The sequence below is a fragment of the Lampris incognitus genome, chromosome 1 (genome assembly GCF_029633865.1).
Source record: "Lampris incognitus isolate fLamInc1 chromosome 1, fLamInc1.hap2, whole genome shotgun sequence".
NCBI lineage: Eukaryota > Metazoa > Chordata > Actinopteri > Lampriformes > Lampridae > Lampris > Lampris incognitus.
Genome location: NC_079211.1, coordinates 79,414,114 through 79,434,208, shown reverse-complemented (window position 1 = coordinate 79,434,208; position 20,095 = coordinate 79,414,114). Strand labels below are relative to the sequence as shown.

Here is a 20,095-nt window from a genome sequence, read left to right as displayed (position 1 = left end):
AAGCCTTACTATGTAACCTTTCCTTTATGAAAAGGCTATGAAAAGGCTATAATATTTGCCCCCCCCCCCAAAAAAAATCTGTATTGTATAGTATGTGAATACAATATAACTTGCCCAATCTGTATGGTAGACTGTTTGTATAATATCATTATACAATCTTTACAGTAGAGTATGTTAACACAATAGAAATTGTGTTTTAAATAATTGATGGTTAAAGTGGCATTCTTTAACTTTTTTTGATAAAAAATAAAGTTGATTTTGGTCACAATTTACCACTATCTTTCACTGAAGGAGGTAACGGAGGACTGATTTAGCCTATTTCCCATTCACAAATCCTTCACCATCTGTTACAATGCCCATGTTTGTGACTGTGTCTAACCAGACACAGACACAAAAATGGGCATTGTAGCAGATGCTGAAGATTTAATGAATGGGAAATAGGCTGAATTAGTACAGTGTTACCTCCTTCAGTGAAAGATAGTGGTAAATCTTGACCAAAATCAACTTTATTTTTTATCGAAAAAAGTTAAAGAATGCCACTTTAATTGTTCAAATCCAGGGCAGACGATAAGTTACAATGCAGCTTCAAGTTTTCATTGCCAATCATTTCTAAATCTCTCATTCTTTTTTTTTTTACAGGCGTGATGGCTTTACACCAAGCCCCTGCTCAAGGGTGTGCAGTTGGCATTTTCCAAATGGCAAAGCTGCTGGCCCATCACGTTTTGCTTGGAACGAGGGGAAGACTTTCCCAGGCCACCTCAGCCTTCCACACAAGAAGAGAAAAACAGTACCACTCCCTCCCAGTGGTGAAGAAGGGACAAATGAACTTGAATTACAAAATTCTGACATTGCAACCGCAGAGCCCCCTAGTACTTCAGACAACCCAACCGCAGACACCCCTAGTACTTCAGACAACCCAACCGCAGACACCCCTAGTACTTCAGACAACCCAACCGCAGACACCCCTAGTACTTCAGACAACCCAACCGCAGACACCCCTAATACTTCAGACAACCCAACCGCAGACACCCCTGGTACTTCAGACAACCCAACCGCAGACACCCCTAGTACTTCAGACAACCCAACCGCAGACACCCCTAGTACTTCAGACAACCCAACCGCAGACACCCCTAGTACTTCAGACAACCCAACCGCAGACACCCCTAGTACTTCAGACAACCCAACCGCAGACACCCCTGGTACTTCAGACAACCCAACCGCAGACACCCCTGGTACTTCAGACAACCCAACCGCAGACACCCCTCGTACTTCAGACAACCCTTTTAACAGTGTTGCACTGCTAGAGATAGAGGTTGACATGTTGAGAAGAGAGAATAAAAAATTGAAAAGAGAATTGGAGAAACAAAAACAGACCTTTTCCTTCAGCCAAATATCTTCCAATCGTGTCAAAGTAAAATATTTCACTGGCTTACCAGATGTTGCTACCGTCCTGGTTTTGGAAGCACTCTTATCTAAGTTTGAGCTACAATATCATTCGAATTGGACAGTCCAGTCTATGCCACTAGTCGATCTGTTGCTACTGACTTTGATGAAGCTCAAACTTAATTCTGGTCATGAAGACCTTGCAACCAGGTTTAATTGCAGTACAGCCACAGTTACCAACATTTTTATCACCATTATCAGTGCCCTGTATGACATTTTATATGTTGGTATGCTTGAGAACAACATCCCCTCTATAGAGAAGAACCAGGCATCGTTGCCAGAGTGTTTCCGTCCGTTTCCTAACTGTAGGATTGTGCTCGATTGCACAGAGTTAGCAGTCTCCAGGACAGAGAGGCTTGACAAACAGAATCATTTATGGAGCCAGTACAAAAACGGACCACACACAAAGCCTTAATAGGTGTGGCTCCTAATGGAGTGATAACATTTGTCAGTGACTATTATGGTGGAAGTGCCTCAGACAAGGCTATTACATTAGATTCTGGAGTTCTCAATCATCTACGCCCAGGAGACATGGTGATGGCAGATAAAGGCTTCACAATCCGGGACATCTTGCCAGAAGGGGTTTCACTCAACATCCCGTCTTTCCTTGTTAATGGACAGTTCACACAAGAAGAAGTTAAGAAAAACAAACTCATATCCAGTGCTAGGATCCATGTGGTTAACTGACGACCGCCCGTTTCGGTTGCCTTACAGAAGGCTCTCACCAGCGCACTACCAAGAATCGAGAGGGACACAGGACGAGATGGAAGAGCGAGATATAATTAGGAAGTCCAGCAGTAAGTATGCTTCTCTTTTAGTTTTGTGCTGGAAGAAGAACGGTGAGCTGAGACTGTGCACGGATTTTCGCTGGCTGAACGTCCGCACAGAGGGAAGGATGTGCACCCTCTGCCTCATCAGGCGGACGTGCTGGTAGCGCTGGGGGGCAACGCTTTCTTTAGTGCACTGGATCTGACGTCAGGTTATTACAGTGTGCCACTCCACAAAGACAACAGGAAATACACCGCTTTCTCGTCGCCGCTGGGGCTACATGAGTACAACCGCATGCCTTAAGGTCTTTGCAATAGTCCGGCTACATTTATGAGGATGATGCTAATTATTGTAAACTACTAATAAAGCACGTTAGCCCCTAGCTAACGGGTCTGACACTTTAGCCGAGCGGTTAGTGATGTCGCCTTGTGGTGCAGTACACCTCGTATCGAATCCCGCACCGGGCAAGAAACTAACCGGTTACATTGTAGTTATCTTGAAGTTATCGATGTAGTTATCTTGTAGATGTAGTTATCTTGAAGTTATCTTGCAGTTATCGGTGTAGTTATCTTGCAGTTATCGGTGTAGTTATCTTGAAGCTGATTGGCCAAAAGACTCGACTCGTCTCACCAAAGATGTTTAGTTGCAAAGATCACGACATAACTTCCTGCAACGGTCTCTGGTCTCACGCCAGTCTATGGGGGATTGCGCTGACTGGCCACGTAACCCCCCCCCCCCCACCCCCCCCAAAAAACCAAAACCAAAACTCTTTGGATCTACACGATTCACGTGGATGACGTATTTTGGTTCAAAACGGCGAACTTTGCCGAAAAGTGACAAGTTTGCAGGTATGCTGTTTGCCGCGGATGCTAATTTTAGTTGACTCGATGTTCACAGATTACATCCAGCAAGTGAGAGGACTGTAGGCCAGCAAGCACTGTAAACTAACATTCTGTGGAAGAAATTGTAAGTCCCTTGTATATAGTTGTATTTTGTTATCATTGTTCATTTTACAAAGATATATTTTTGTTATAATTTGATTGAGAGTATTAAATGTGTGTACATTTTTCGTTTGTGCAGTGCTGTATGGGTAGGGTTGCCAACCGTTCCTTAAAACAAGGAATCGTTCCTTATGTGTGTATAGTGTAAGGCACATAATATTTGTTATGCCCGCGCCGCCCCGTCCATCCAACCCCGTCCCTGTCCCGCTCCTTATTTCCATTTCAAGGAGTTGGCAACCCCACGTATGAGGTCCATGGAGGCTGCCACGTGCACCTTACTTACCACAAGGAAAGAATGGAGTACATTGAGACAGACTGCACTACTTATGCTTAAAATATTGCAACTTTTACAGAACGCTCTATTGTGATCGGTCACATTTTTATCGACTACTTCATCATTACAGCCAGTGATCTTGACCCTTCAGACTAGTAATCTGTTTGTATGTTCCTGCCTGTAGCAAGATGACAAGCCAGCCAAAGAAATGTGTTGCAGACATTGCCATGTCGCTGAAGCATGAGCTTGGCGAGAAGAGTTGTGAAGACAAAAACACTGACTACACAAAGTGCATCATATGTCAAGGACAGTCTGCTAAAGACCTGTACTTTATTCATCCCACTACAAAATCCAAGTTTATACAAGCCATGAATGCTCGTCAAGATGAGGTCTTCTAGAGACTGCACCAAGAGTCTGCATCAGAAAAATGGTTGGAAGACAGTGCACCAAAGTGGCACCCGAAATGTCGGAACTGGCACATAAATGAGAAGGGTTACCAGTATACTGAGAAGAAACGTCTTGCTGATGTGAGTGCAAGAGCAGCAGATTTGTCTGATCCAGGATGCAGCTCCTCACACCATGCTGTCAAGTTCACCAGGCAGAACACTGAAGATTTTGAAGCCAAGAAGAGGTGTGTCATTTGCAATAAGCAGTGGCTGTGGGGAAAGAAGCCAACCTTCAAGGTCTCCACAAAAAACAGTCAAAAGGCCACTGAGGAGAAAGCAAAGAAGCTGGGCAGAGATGTCGTATTGCTGAGACTGATTGGGCAAGGTCATGACATGGTTGCCAATAATATAGCCTACCACAAAGCATGCACGGACAACTTCAAGGTTCAGCACGTTCATTCTGGAAAGCCAAGGCTGAACCTGTATGCTGTTGCATTTAGTCGTGTCGTGGAAGAGCTGGAGAGGCTCCTCTTTTCCATGCCCTTTCAGGATTCTTAGTGAAATCACTGCTGACCAGTACCGAGAAATTCTGAGGGAGCTTGGCGTCAAAACTGCAGATCAGTTACACTGAAATTAAAGCTGCAGCAACACTTTGGTTCACGTGTTTCAATCCTTAACCAGACATGCGGTTCAGGTTTCATATGTGCATCAGATGTACCCCTCGGTGATGTCGTAGAGAGGCTGAGGTGACTAGAAGCAGATCATATGGATGAGAAATACCATGCACTGCGGCAAACTGCAAAGATTCTTTGAGCAGATTGTGTGAATTGCAAGGGGCAAACTCATGAGACGCATTCAACTGAGATATCCTTCACATCTGCTAATGACATGGTTCCTGACTCACTCTTCAACTTCAAAGCCATGCTGCTTAATGACAAGATACCAGAACTCAGTGAAGATGGAAGAGTCATTGTTGATCAGCGAACAACAGAGAAAGCTATCATTATGTCTCAGCACGTCCTACAGCATGTCTTTGGGGTACAAACACCTTTGGGCATAGCCAAACTTCTGTTGTGACTGGTACAGTGGACCCAGCCTTAAGTCAGCTGAGCAGGAACAGAGATATGGCCGATCAAAACCAGCCAAAGTATATGAAGTCAGTGAGCAATACACAGCTCCTGATCTAAAGGAGTTTTTTTTGCAGTGTCAGCTAAGAAAGCAAACCTTCTGAGCTTCCTCTGTGAGAAATGGTGTGAGAATGAGAAACCGCAGCCTGCTCTTGGCCCAACTCATCTCGACCTGGGTGGTGGATTGAAAGAAGAGACGAAGAGTGTAGTGCTCACAGAAGTGTCTGTTATGGATGTTCCTGCTCTAGAATCCACACATCAGGAGGCTGATACTAGGATAATACTCCACACCCTCCAGTGTCCAGAATGGAGTTGACAGAGTTGTCATCCATGCCAATGACACCGACATCATTACCATGTGCCTGTACTTTGGTGCAACACACCTCAGCAATTTCCCAGAGCTGTGGGTGAGAACAGCCCAGAATGCATACCTGCCTATACACGAAATGGTTGTGGCACTGGGACCTTCACAGTGTTGTTCCATGCCCTTCGTCCACAGTCTGAGTGGTAGAGATACCACTAGTTATCCATATTTTACTGGAAAGAAGGCATGGCTCAAGAGCAGCATGAGTCTGGACACAGCTGCACTTGAAGAGTTTGGTGAGAACCCCACCAACACCATAACAGATGACCTCCTCAATCAGGCACGAGACCTCACCATAGCTGTGTACACAACCACAGCTGATCACTTTGAAGATTCTGATCTGGGCAAACTGAGAGCATACAAGTTCCTGAACAACAGATCAACGCTCTTAAAGCTACTACACTCAACAGAGAACACATTTCTCCTGCACCTGAAAAGGGCTGCTCTGGCAACCATCATTGACAAGAATGCACACATCGCCAAGCCAGAAATTCCCTCACGCACAGAATTTGGATGGTCTCTGGATAATGGAAATGCAGTTCCGGTTCCATCTACACAGCCAGCCTGGCATATGTCGATGAACAAGACAATCTCATGTAGATGCGTCAAAAGCCGCCAGAAGAACTGCTCCTGTGCAAAGAAGACAGTTCCATGCTACATAGGGTGCCGTTGCCAGGGACTGGCAACCAAATCGGCAGGATACACACTGCAACAATTGAGAGCAGTGACAGCAGCAATGACTCAGAAAATGACTAGAAAGCAAAAACTTACACAAAATAGCTGCTATGACATTACCATGGATACCAAAATTTATTGTAACATTGGACATTTGTATTCAGTGTAGGTTATGGCAATCCTGTTTTCTAGTTCTGGCCAAGTGAAGGATTATTTTGTGTTCAACTTCTGTTAATTCTGTCATATCTGCTGATGGGCAATATCAATCTGTAGTTAATAACCAAGAAGAGATTATTAAAATGAAATAAATGTTTTGCCACCAAGAATTTTGTTTCTTTCATTATCAAAATAGGATATTTTTCATAAAAACAGAGACATTGAGTTGCACAATTAGTAGCAGGGTATTAATTTGGCAGTAACAGCTTAGCATTTCAATTCCCAGATAAGTTTAACTCAGTTTGGTTTGACATACAACACAAATACCTTCAGTTAAAGGGTGGTGCGGAAACCGTGGCGGCCATTTGCAATTTTTGCTGCATGTAGCTTTCCAGTAGCTAGTTGACCAGGTTGTCCACCCAGGTTATGATCCTAGAAGCTGCTAGATATCATTTCTGGGGCACAACCTTTCACAACATTCCACTTTGTAAAACCCATTTGCCCCCTGGGTATTAATCGCGATTATTTGTATGACAATTAATCAATAACTGAAATTTCATGATCGTGACAGCCCTACCCTTACCCAGCCACCGAATAATCAGTTTGGGCAGGGTAGCCTGAAATTGGTCTGGATTTGTTTCAATCAACAGTTTTATTGTCCAATGGGATGCCTTTCTACTATGACAGTAGTAGGGGTGGAACACGAAGTGCAACTCAAAAATGAATGACAGTCTGCAGCAACCAATCATGTCCCCCTTCAGTTCATCATCCCATTGTCTGATTAGGCAGTGGTCAGCCTGGACTCTTCCTCCTCCTCTTCTTTCTTGGAGAAAATATCGGAGAAGAGGTACAAATCCTGGTCGCCCTGTGCCTTCAACCACTCGACGGATTTGACTTTCGACAGTCTTGACTTAAGCTGGGGAACCACATTCTGCTGCAGGAAGTCAATAATCTCTACAGGAAGAAGAATTAGACAGAACAACAGAATCAAGTCATATGGAAAGGAAAACACTCTTCTAACTTAAGCTAGTTTTAATTGCTAAAGCTACAATCCTGAAGCTTTTCATGCAAATATAATTTTTGATATCTTCTGTTCATTGTATTTAAAGGAAAATGTGACCAATAGTTTTGTGCACTCTAGCGTCTGTATTTGTACTTGAAGCGCTCTAGCTTCTGTATCATAAAATCCTCTGTGCTAGTGTTGTGGGATGTCATTTCCACCATCAGACAAGTAGCTGAGAATGAGGATGTTTGCTGAACAATATCTTTAGTGTAGATTAGTGTATTAGAAACCCTGCCAGGCTGGAGTGTTTCAGATTAGTGTATTAGAAACCCTGCCAGGCTGGAGTGTTTCAGATTACTGTATTAGAAACCCTGCCAGGCTTGAGTGTTTCAGATTAGTGTATTAGAAACCCTGCAAGGCTGGGGTGTTTCAGGCCACCAACTGACGTCACAATACATCAACTGGCGGTCGGAAGAAAAAACGTTTTCACTGCCTCCAGAGATGCAGGAACTGCAGGTGTTTTTCATGTGCTATCCCTGTCACAGATATACAGAGATAAGGTGTAAAATCAGTGCATTTTCCCTTTAACACAAGTTCAAGCAAGCTGTCTTGTTTGGGGATGGGGAAGGTGCGCACACACCAACACTGCTGACTCATTCATTCTGAATGGAGGCCAATTAAACACTCACCTTACCAGCACCTACGAAGGACACAAAGACTTGCAATAAAATAACTACATTCAGGAATGTAACTTTCACTAAAGATACCTGAGCTTAACTGGTAATTCAGTTTTTCAGTGTCCAGACATTTTAACAGAACCCAACCAGGTCCAGCTTGAGGGTTCAGGTGTGTGCTGGTTCCAGAGAAATGACCAGATTCAGGAATGTAGCTTTAAAATAGCACCAAGTAACTATTACTTTGACATATCATCAAATTAATTTTTCCCCCTTTTTCTCCCCAATTGTATCCGGCCAATTACCCCACTCTTCCGAGCCATCCCGGTCTCTGCTCCACCCCCTGTGCTGATCCAGGGACAGCTGCAGACTACCATATGTCTCCTCTGATACATATGGAGTCGTCAGCCGCTTCTTTTCACCTGACAGTGAGGAGTTTCACCAGGGGGATGTAGCGCATGGGAGGATCATGCTATTCCCTGCAGTTCCCCCCGAACAGGTGCCCCGACTGACCAGAGGAGGCGCTAGTGCAGCGTCCAAGACACATACCCACATCCGGCTTCCCACCCACAGACACGGCCAATTGTGTCTGTAGGGACAACCAACCAAGCCGGAGGTAACACCAAATCATTTCGGTGGCATATGGGATAATGACACAACCTGTGTTCAGATCTGTTCTCTACAAGTCTCGTTTTCGCTCTGTGTGTTGTCAGCAAACCTCACGGGAAGTACAGAGATTGCTTTACATATAAGCACAAACATTTTACTTGGCTTATGACACAGTAGAGACAGACACAAACAGTAGAGCACAGCAGAGATTAAGATGATAGAAGACGAATAAATAATAATAATAATCACTACATTTATAGAGCGCTTTTCTAGACACCCAAAGCACTTCACATTGAAGGGGGTAACTCACTTCAACCACCACCAATGTGTAGCACCACCTGGGTGATGCATGGCAGCCATAACTACATAAACACATAAATAGCTACATAAAACACGTTTGGTATCGATCAGAAGCTCTTCTGACAAAACCCCTCCAGGGTCATAGAACAGCAAAATACAGATAAAGGTGTGTAGCAACAGTAGTAACATACAGGTAAAGGTGTGTACTGACCACAGTAGGACAGGGTGGGCCAGTTGGGAATACTGGACACCTTCAGTCTGTGAAAGCTCTTCTGGAGGTAGTATGCGGTCACCTTCCTGAAACACATGAACACTCCATGATAACCATGTACATACTAGTACATACTAGTACAGTATCATCATCACTGTACCTCCACACCGCCTACACTATTACTACCAAGTAGCGTAAATTACTTCAGCATTACTGGTAGTAATAATATATATACTACAGTAGTACTATTAGTATTCCAGTGAGTCAAGTAAATTGTGTATGACGGTACAAGCCTGTTTCATGCCATAAACAATCACCAGCTGTCAATAAAGCTACTTTGAAAGAACATACCATCTACTGCCTCGTCATGCACATCACGTGCACAACGTCCAATGGGGAAGGGAGAGGTGCGACATTCAAAACTTCAAAAACATGTGATCGCTAACGGTCCAATGTGGGGGTATTTGTCTATTGTCATGATTTATTTACACTACCGTTCAAAAGTTTGGGATCACCCAAACAATTTTGTGTTTTCCATGAAAAGTCACACTTATTCACCACCATATGTTGTGAAATGAATAGAAAATAGAGTCAAGACATTGACAAGGTTAGAAATAATGATTTGTATTTGAAATAAGATTTTTTTTACATCAAACTTTGCTTTCGTCAAAGAATCCTCCATTTGCAGCAATTACAGCATTGCAGACCTTTGGCATTCTAGCTGTTAATTTGTTGAGGTAATCTGGAGAAATTGCACCCCACGCTTCCAGAAGCAGCTCCCACAAGTTGGATTGGTTGGATGGGCACTTCTTTGAGCAGATTGAGTTTCTGGAGCATCACATTTGTGGGGTCAATTAAACGCTCAAAATGGCCAGAAAAAGAGAACTTTCATCTGAAACTCGACAGTCTATTCTTGTTCTTAGAAATGAAGGCTATTCCATGCGAGAAATTGCTAAGAAATTGAAGATTTCCTACACCGGTGTGTACTACTCCCTTCAGAGGACAGCACAAACAGGCTCTAACCAGAGTAGAAAAAGAAGTGGGAGGCCGCGTTGCACAACTGAGCAAGAAGATAAGTACATTAGAGTCTCTAGTTTGAGAAACAGACGCCTCACAGGTCCCCAACTGGCATCTTCATTAAATAGTACCTGTTAGAGCCTGTTTGTGCTGTCCTCTGAAGGGAGTAGTACACACCGGTGTAGGAAATCTTCAATTTCTTAGCAATTTCTCGCATGGAATAGCCTTCATTTCTAAGAACAAGAATAGACTGTCGAGTTTCAGATGAAAGTTCTCTTTTTCTGGCCATTTTGAGCGTTTAATTGACCCCACAAATGTGATGCTCCAGAAACTCAATCTGCTCAAAGAAGTGCCCATCCAACCAATCCAACTTGTGGGAGCTGCTTCTGGAAGTGTGGGGTGCAATTTCTCCAGATTACCTCAACAAATTAACAGCTAGAATGCCAAAGGTCTGCAATGCTGTAATTGCTGCAAATGGAGGATTCTTTGACGAAAGCAAAGTTTGATGTAAAAAAAATCTTATTTCAAATACAAATCATTATTTCTAACCTTGTCAATGTCTTGACTCTATTTTCTATTCATTTCACAACATATGGTGGTGAATAAGTGTGACTTTTCATGGAAAACACAAAATTGTTTGGGTGATCCCAAACTTTTGAACGGTAGTGTATAATTACAAAATAGGTGCTTATATCTGTGTCTGCAACTGCTGGTCAATTCATTGCTGTTATTCAATGTGGACATTTGTGGTTTGCAACATCAAATAGCATTGAAAACCTTTGCAAACTGCATTCTGATCAACCTAGCTTTAAACGATCGACCTAGCTTTAAACGATCAACCTAGCTTTAAATGATCAACCTAGCTTTAAACGCTCAACCTAGCTTTAAATGATCAACCTAGCTTTAAATGATCGACCTAGCTTTAAACGATCGACCTAGCTTTAAACGATCGACCTAGCTTTAAACGATCAACCTAGCTTTAAACGATCAACCTAGGGTTAAACGATCAACCTAGCTTTAAATGATCAACCTAGCTTTAAACGCTCAACCTAGGGTTAAACGAGGCTAACAGCAAGTCTCCACACACAACGTGAAGGTGAGGGAAAATCATGAGATTCTGAAGGACATGATACGTGCTACTTGCTACTTAGGGAAACAGGAATTAGCCCTCAAGGGAAACAAGGAAAACACCCGCTCATCAAACCAGGGAAACTATGTGGAGCTATGTGGACCATCATGTCACATGTTATTTTCATTGATTGACAATTCATCTCCCACTAATACATCAAAAACTGCCCTGAAAGATGTCAACCATTTTGAAGTTCACAGATTTGTGCAAGTCATCCCAGTTTGTCTTCCATTTCTACAAATCAGTGCAATTAGTCATAAATAATATTTACTGTTCACTTTCACTATATAATTTTTTTGATTATGTTGATTCACTTTTTTAAATGTTTACAGGTTGTTATATGATGTAGCTGAACTGGATGGGGCTCTGACTGGGGAGAGAAACAGAGGGGAGTTATCGATGGTGAGGCAGAAGTTGTGAGTGGTTTAGGTAAGTGATTTGGGACTGATGATGTTCATGTCAGATTTATCACAACTTAGTTTGAGGAAGTTGGCTTTCATCTACGATTTAATTTCAGTGAGGCAGTTGGTCAGACTGGAGTAAGTTGTAATGGTGATGTAGTGGATTTAGTGGAGATGTAGAACTGGACACCACTGGCACAGCAGTGGAAGTGGAGACCGTGACGATGCAACGTATGATCTTACCAAGGGGGAGCATGTAATGGATGAAGAGGAAAGGACCAAGCACTGAACCTTGGGGGATTTCTTTGGACAGAGAAGCGGTGAAGGAGGTGCGGTTGTTGATGCTGATGGACTGTTGTCTGTTTATAAGATATGACTTTAGCCAGGAGAGGGCAGTACCGGTGATGTTGAGGGAGGATTCAAGGCGGGAGAGAAAACTGGTGTGACTGATGGTGTCAAAAGCTGCAGTGAGGAGAATGCTGAGGTGGCTAGAGTCTGAGGAAAGGAGGAGGTCGTTGGAGACTAAGGAGGGCTGTTTCTCTGCTGTGCGTGGAAACCAGATTGAAAAGATTCGAACAAATTCGAGCTTTGCGTTAGGAGGCAACAACATGTTCCAGTAGTTTTGACAGGATTGGAGATGGGCCAGAAATTGCTCATGATATCAAGGTTGAGTCCAGGTTTTTTTTTCTTTCTTTTTTTCTCCCTTTTTCTCCCCAACTGTATCCGTCAATTACTCCCACCTTTCCGAGCCATGCTGGTCGCTGCTCCACCCCCTCTGCCGATCCAGGGAGGGCTGCAGACTACCACATGGTGACTCCACATGTATCGGAGGAGACTCTGATACACGTGGAGTCACTAGGCACTTCTTTCCACTTGACAGTGAGGCAATTTGCCAGGGGGACGTAGCACATGGGAGGATCACGCTATTCCCCCCAGTTCCCCCTCCCCCCTGAACAGGCACCCCAACCGACCAGAGGAGGCGCTAGTGCAGCAACCAAGACACATAACCAAATCTGGCTTCCCACCCGCAGACACGGCCAATTGTGTCTGTAGGGACGCTGGACCAAGTCGGAGGTAACAAGGGGGTTCGATCTGGCGATCCCCGTGTTGGTAGGCAACGGAATAGACCGCCACGCTACCCGGATGCCCTCAAGTCCAGGGTTTTTGAGGCTTGGGGTGACAGTAGCCAGTTTAAGCGTACTGGTAACTGTACCAGAGTTGAAAGAGGAGTTAATGATTTCTGTGATGAGTGAGGAGATAGCTGGGAGGCAGATCCGGACCACTGTATTAGCAGTGTAATACAGTAATATGCTGTATCAGTCGTGTATATAATACAGTGGTACTGAGTGAACAGAAATAAAAGAGGAGCTCACCCTATAACATGAGCCACCTGGTCCCAGTCGATATCAGTGACATCCTCAGCTTTCATATTGTATAACCTGAAAACATGACATTATTATCATCATCAGCACTATTATCAGATATTATCATTATTCTAATTTAATATGATTATTGCAATAATTGTAATGGTCATTTAAGCAGGCTTTGAATTTGGGACCGGTTCATCCGGTGAGAGCATCAGGTCTATTCTCAAACCAGTCTACAGTCTGGAAACCACCCCAACTGAGCTGGAAACAGTCATATGTGACAATAAAGCCTGATCTGGAAACAGTCATACGTGATGATAAAGACTGATCTGGAAACAGTCATACGTGATTATAAAAGACTGATCTGGAAACAGTTACGCGTGATGATAAAGACTGATCTGGAAACAGTCATACACGATGATAAAGACCGATCTGGAAACAGTCACACGTGATAATAAAGACTGATTTGGAAACAGTCATACGTGATTATAAAAGACTGATCTGGAACCAGTCACACGTGATGATAAAGACTGATCTGGAAACAGTCATATGTGATGATAAAGACTGATCTGGAAACAGTCATACGCAATGATAAAGACTGATCTGGAAACAGTCATACGTGATGATAAAGACTGATCTGGAAACAGTCATACGTGATTATAAAAGACTGATCTGGAAACAGTTACGCGTGATGATAGAGACTGATCTGGAAACAGTCATATGTGATGATAAAGACTGATCTGGAAACAGTAATACACGATGATAAAGACCGATCTGGAAACAGTCACACGTGATAATAAAGACTGATCTGGAAACAGTCATACGTGATTATAAAAGACTGATCTGGAACCAGTCACACGTGATGATAAAGACTGATCTGGAAACAGTCATATGTGATGATAAAGACTGATCTGGAAACAGTCATATGTGATGATAAAGACTGATCTGGAAACAGTCATACGCAATGATAAAGACTGATCTGGAAACAGTCATACGTGATGATAAAGACTGATCTGGAAACAGTCATACGTGATTATAAAAGACTGATCTGGAAACAGTTACGCGTGATGATAGAGACTGATCTGGAAACAGTCATATGTGATGATAACGACTGATCTGGAACCAGTCATACGTGTTGATGAGGTTGAGTTTGGCCTCAAGTGTCTTGATTCCTCCACTGAAGGCTGGACGACCACATGCCATCTTCTCTTTCAGGTGAGTGAACCTGAAAACAGACATACAGACGGACAGACAGACAGACAGAATTAGAAAGTAGAAACTTCTAGTCAGAGAAAGACAAAGAGACTACTTGTCTCTTGGTTTTAACCCAACAAATCTCTATGCAGAATTTGCAGTCATGCTGAAACCAGTGAAACCATCTGCTGAGTGACTGGTTGGAGTGGAAACCTGTTTGGAGGCTGCTCGGTTTACTGACCACTTCTCGCGGCACTGCGACCAGGAGCGCGTCTGGACCTGCTCGCTAATGTCTTTCCACGGTAGGTTGTTACTCAGCTGCTCTCTGGAGAGCCAAGGGCAAACAGGACTAGAACCAGCTGCATTTTGACAGAAAAGGCCCATCATAGCCTGCATCAGCCTGTCTACCTCCTCACTGTCCCAGGCTCCATGTCGACAGGCTGATGAGAGACAGAGAGAGAGAGACAGATGTTTCAGGATGCAAGGTTCTACTGGGGTCATATGGAATGAACAAAACATTCATGTTTTGAATTTTGTTACTTCAGAATTAAAGCAAGTTGGATCGCTGTAGAACTGAGGTTTGGCAACATGTGAAATAAATAAACGTGCCAGAGATGCTTCACACTTTAGAGAGTCAGTGTCATTCTCTAAACTTTGAGTCAATATGAAATATGATGCCGGAGGAATTGCAGTCAACAGTAAAAAAAAACCAAAGAAAAACAAGCACCCCCAATCACTAATGATCTTTGATGGCAGCTGACTCTGGGCTCTTAACCATACTTGTCCTCCTTGATCTGAGTGCAGCTTTTGATACCATCTAACATAACATCCTCCTAGAAAGATTAGCTTCCATTGGAATAACTGGCACCCCCCTTGACTGGTTTAGATCGTATCCCTCTGGCCGCACTCAATTTGTCCAAATTAAAAATTTGAGACCACAGTCCTTTCCTGTTACTACCGGTGTTCCCCAGAGCTCCGTATTTGGACCCCTCCTATTTATTATTTACCTACTAACTCTTGGTAACATTTTCAGGGAATTTGGCATTCAATTTTACGCTATGCGGAGGACACCCAGCTTTATCTATCCACCAAGCCTACTTCCACTTTTCCGCCCACTTTCCTTTCTGACTGCTTACTAGAAATTAAATCCTGGTTTTCATACCACTTCCTCAAACGTAATAGTGATAAAACCGAGGTCCTCCTAGTAGGCACTAAATCTACTTTGGCCAAACATGTTAGTTTTTCTCTGACTATTGACAATTCTATAGTTCCTCCATCGCCTCAGGTTAAGAGTGTGGGTGTCATCCTGGACAGCACATTATCTTTTGAAGCCCACATCAACAATGTTACTCAGTCTGCATACTTCCACCTACGCAATATTAATCATCTTCACCCGTCACTTACACCTAACAGCACCGCCATACTCACTCACACCCTGGTTACATCCCGTATTGACTACTGTAATTCTATCCTCTTTGGTCTTCCCCTCAAGGGTCTTCATAAACTTCAATTGGTCCAGAATTCAGCTGCCCATATAATTATCAGAACTCCTTCCATAGATCATATCACTCCTGTTCTTCAGCAACTCCATTGACTCCCTGTTAAATACCGTATTGACTTCAAGACCCTGCTTCTCACATTTAAGGCCCTTAATAACCTAGCACCTTCATATCTTTCCGGACTCCTTCATATCCACACGCTCTCCCGCACTCTTCAGATCCTCTTTTGCTCTCCAGCTTACTACACCATCAGCCCGCTTGACTACCATGGGGTCTAGAGCCTTCAGTCATTCTGCCCCCCATCTATGGAACTCTCTCCCACAAGAAATTCACAACATTGACTCTCTTTCAACCTTCAAATCCCATCTCAAAACGTACCCTTTCAAACTGTCATGTTCAGTCTGATCCACGCTTCATTGAGTTTTGTGCAGATGATGATTTTATACTTGTCTGTTGTGTTCACTTTTTATTGTCTACCCTGCTTTGTTCTGATTTTATGCTGTCTGATACAGTGCTGCGGTTTTTTTTTTTTTTTTTTTTTACTGTGTTCTGTAAGGTGTGCTTGGGTGCTCTGAAAGGCACCCACAAATATATTGTATTATTATTATGATTATTATAGGCGAGAGGCAGTAATACCTCTTTTTAAACAGGATTTAACCATTGTAGCTGAGGTGTGGAAATAAAACTGTTGTGAAAAATGTACAGATAAAGAATTTGATTGCTTTAGTTGTTAATTTTGTCCTGAAACAAAATGCAAACAATTTTGGAACTCTGAAATAGTTACCTGCAAGTTTAAATAGTTGAAGTTATTCATTTGTAGAGCTCAAATAGGTTATACTAGTTCTGCTCATGTAACGACCACAGATGTGTAGACTCACTAGCCCTTGTCTTGGCTAACGGGTCGGACCCTTTAGTCGACTGGTTAACGTAGTCGCCCGTGGTGCAGGAGACCCGGGTTCGCGTCCCACCTGTGTGTGTGTACGTGTGTGTATGTTTAGTATTGTTCATGTAATTTGTAACTTGATTTGACCATTATTACCTCTTGATGAAGCACTCTTACACTCAACACACTTGACATGACGTGCACACTCTGCTGTGATGACCATTTAGTGCTCTTTGATGCCTGCAGGTTAACATTCATTTATATGCTGTCACACTGTGTGTGTGTACATGTGTTGTGTGTGTGTTCGTGTGTGTGGAGGTTAACACATTAATTTATCTGCTGTCACACTATGTGTGTACATGGTGTTGTGTGTGTGGTACCAAGTTGAGCGAAGCGTTTCTCCAGTGCATACACACTGCGGTTCATCTTCTGGCTGATGGTCTTCCAGTCATTTCCGTGCAGCCTCTGGAGTTTCTTCAAGGTGTGGATCTCCTCCTCACTAAACCTGCAACACAAATACACGCGACTAAACCTCAGGTTTGACCAACTCCGGTTCTGCTAACAGGTCTGGACACATTCTGAGTTAACAGATAAGCTCGGGTATTGTTAGTTGAAGCCACAGTCCTGAATCTGCTGGTGTTATTATACCAGTGTGTGTCCTATGTAGGTGGTGGTGAGGTGAGTTTCGGCTGAACTTCATTCCAAATGAATGAGAGTCAGCAGGGCTGTTGTGTCAAAAACAAACCAGAGAACCTGGTAGAATCCGAGTTGTACTTATTGATGTAGTACTATGTGTTGGTAGAACCTGAGTTGTACTTATTGATGTAGTACTATGTGTTGGTAGAACCTGAGTTGTATTTATTGATGTGGTACTATGTGTTGGTAGAAGCTGAGCTGTACTTATTGATGTGGTACCATGTGTTGGTAGAACCTGAGTTGCACTTATTGATGTAGTACTATGTGTTGTTAGAAGCTGAGTTGTACTTATTGATGTGGTACTATGTGTTGGAAGAACCTGAGTTGTACTTATTGATGTAGTACTATGTGTTGGTAGAAGCTGAGTTGTGCTTATTGATGTAGTACTATGTGTTGGTAGAAGCTGAGCTGTACTTATTGATGTGGTACTATGTGTTGGTAGGACCTGAGTTGCACTTATTGATGTAGTACTATGTGTTGGTAGAAGCTGAGTTGTGCTTATTGATGTAGTACTATGTGTTGGTAGAACCTGAGTTGTACTTACTGATGTAGTACTATGTGTTGGTAGAAGCTGAGTTGTACTTATTGATGTAGTACTATGTGTTGGTAGAAGCTGAGTTGCACTTATTGATGTAGTACTATGTGTTGGTAGAACCTGAGTTGTACTTATTGATGTAGTACTATGTGTTGGTAGAAGCTGGGTTGTACTTATTGATGTGGTACTATGTGTTGGTAGAACCTGAGTTGTACTTATTGATGTAGTACTATGTGTTGGTAGAACCTGAGTTGTATTTATTGATGTGGTACTATGTGTTGGTAGAAGCTGAGCTGTACTTATTGATGTGGTACTATGTGTTGGTAGAACCTGAGTTGTGCTTATTGATGTAGTACTATGTGTTGATAGAACCTGAGTTGTACTTATTGATGTAGTACTATGTGTTGGTAGAAGCTGAGTTGTGCTTATTGATGTAGTACTAGGTGTTGGTAGAACCTGAGTTGTACTTATTGATGTGGTACTATGTGTTGGTAGAAGCTGAGTTGTACTTATTGATGTAGTACTATGTGTTGGTAGAAGCTGAGTTGTACTTATTGATGTAGTACTATGTGTTGGTAGAAGCTGAGTTGTACTTATTGATGTGGTACTATGTGTTGGTAGAACCTGAGTTGTACTTACTGATGTAGTACTATGTGTTGGTAGAAGCGGAGTTGTACTTATTGATGTGGTACTATGTGTTGGTAGAACCTGAGTTGTACTTATTGATGTAGTACTATGTGTTGGTAGAAGCTGAGTTGTGCTTATTGATGTAGTACTATGTGTTGGTAGAACCTGAGTTGTACTTATTGATGTAGTACTATGTGTTGGTAGAAGCTGAGTTGTGCTTATTTAGTACTATGTGTTGGTAGAAGCTGAGTTGTACTTATTGATGTAGTACTATGTGTTGGTAGAAGCTGAGTTGTGCTTATTGATGTGGTACTATGTGTTGGTAGAACCTGAGTTGTACTTATTGATGTAGTACTATGTGTTGGTAGAAGCTGAGTTGTACTTATTCATATGGTACTATGTGTTGGTAGAACCTGAGTTGTACTTATTGATGTAGTACTATGTGTTGGTAGAAGCTGAGTTGTACTTATTGATGTGGTACTATGTGTTGGTAGAGCCTGAGTTGTACTTACTGATGTAGTACTATGTGTTGGTAGAAGCGGAGTTGTACTTATTGATGTGGTACTATGTGTTGGTAGAACCTGAGTTGTACTTATTGATGTAGTACTATGTTTTGGTAGAAGCTGAGTTGTGCTTATTGATGTAGTACTATGTGTTGGTAGAACCTGAGTTGTACTTATTGATGTAGTACTATGTGTTGGTAGAAGCTGAGTTGTACTTATTGATGTAGTACTATGTGTTGGTAGAAGCTGAGTTGTACTTATTGATGTAGTACTATGTGTTGGTAGAAGCTGAGTATAACTTATTGATGTGGTACTATGTGTTGGTAGACCCTGAGTTGTACTTATTGATGTAGTACTATGTGTTGGTAGAAGCTGAGTTGTGCTTATTTAGTACTATGTGTTGGTAGAAGCTGAGTTGTACTTATTGATGTAGTACTATGTGTTGGTAGAAGCTGAGTTGTGCTTATTGATGTGGTACTATGTGTTGGTAGAACCTGAGTTGTACTTATTGATGTAGTACTATGTGTTGGTAGAAGCTGAGTTGTACTTATTCATATGGTACTATGTGTTGGTAGAACCTGAGTTGTACTTATTGATGTGGTACTATGTGTTGGTAGAACCTACGTTGTACTTATTGATGTAGTACTATGTGTTGGTAGAAGTGGAGTTGTACTTATTGATGTAGTAGTATGTGTTGGTAGAAGCTGAGTTGTACTTATTGATGTAGTACTATGTGTTGGTAGAAGCTGAGTTGTGCTTATTGATGTGGTACTATGTGTTGGTAGAAGCTGAGTTGTACTTATTGATGTAGTACTATGTGTTGGTAGAAGCTGAGTTGTACTTATTGATATGGTAGTATGTGTTGGTAGAAGCTGAGTTGTACTTATTGATATGGTACTATGTGTTGGTAGAAGCTGAGTTGTACTTATTGATGTAGTACTATGTGTTGGTAGAAGCTGAGTTGAACTTATTGATGTGGTACTATGTGTTGGTAGAAGCTGAGTTGTACTTATTGATGTAGTACTATGTGTTGGTAGAAGCTGAGTTGTGCTTATTTAGTACTATGTGTTGGTAGAAGCTGAGTTGTACTTATTGATGTAGTACTATGTGTTGGTAGAAGCTGAGTTGTGCTTATTGATGTGGTACTATGTGTTGGTAGAACCTGAGTTGTACTTATTGATGTAGTACTATGTGTTGGTAGAAGCTGAGTTGTACTTATTCATATGGTACTATGTGTTGGTAGAACTTGAGTT

At 42.4% G+C, this 20,095-nt stretch overlaps 1 protein-coding gene across 2 annotated transcripts in view; it reads right to left on the bottom strand.

The window, feature by feature from the left end:
* Positions 1-6,165: 6,165 nt before the first annotated feature.
* Positions 6,166-20,095, bottom strand: part of LOC130114893 (transcription termination factor 1-like) — a 36,220-nt gene continuing 22,290 nt past the window's right edge. For both annotated transcript variants that reach the window (XM_056282749.1, XM_056282750.1), the window contains exons 7-12: positions 16,862-16,986; positions 14,341-14,539; positions 14,038-14,130; positions 12,912-12,977; positions 8,992-9,077; positions 6,166-7,148 (exon numbers count right to left, since the gene is read on the bottom strand). In XM_056282749.1, the coding sequence (XP_056138724.1) occupies positions 6,976-7,148; positions 8,992-9,077; positions 12,912-12,977; positions 14,038-14,130; positions 14,341-14,539; positions 16,862-16,986 (742 nt within the window). In that variant the 3' untranslated portion in view covers positions 6,166-6,975. The remainder of the gene's footprint in view (positions 7,149-8,991; positions 9,078-12,911; positions 12,978-14,037; positions 14,131-14,340; positions 14,540-16,861; positions 16,987-20,095) is intronic.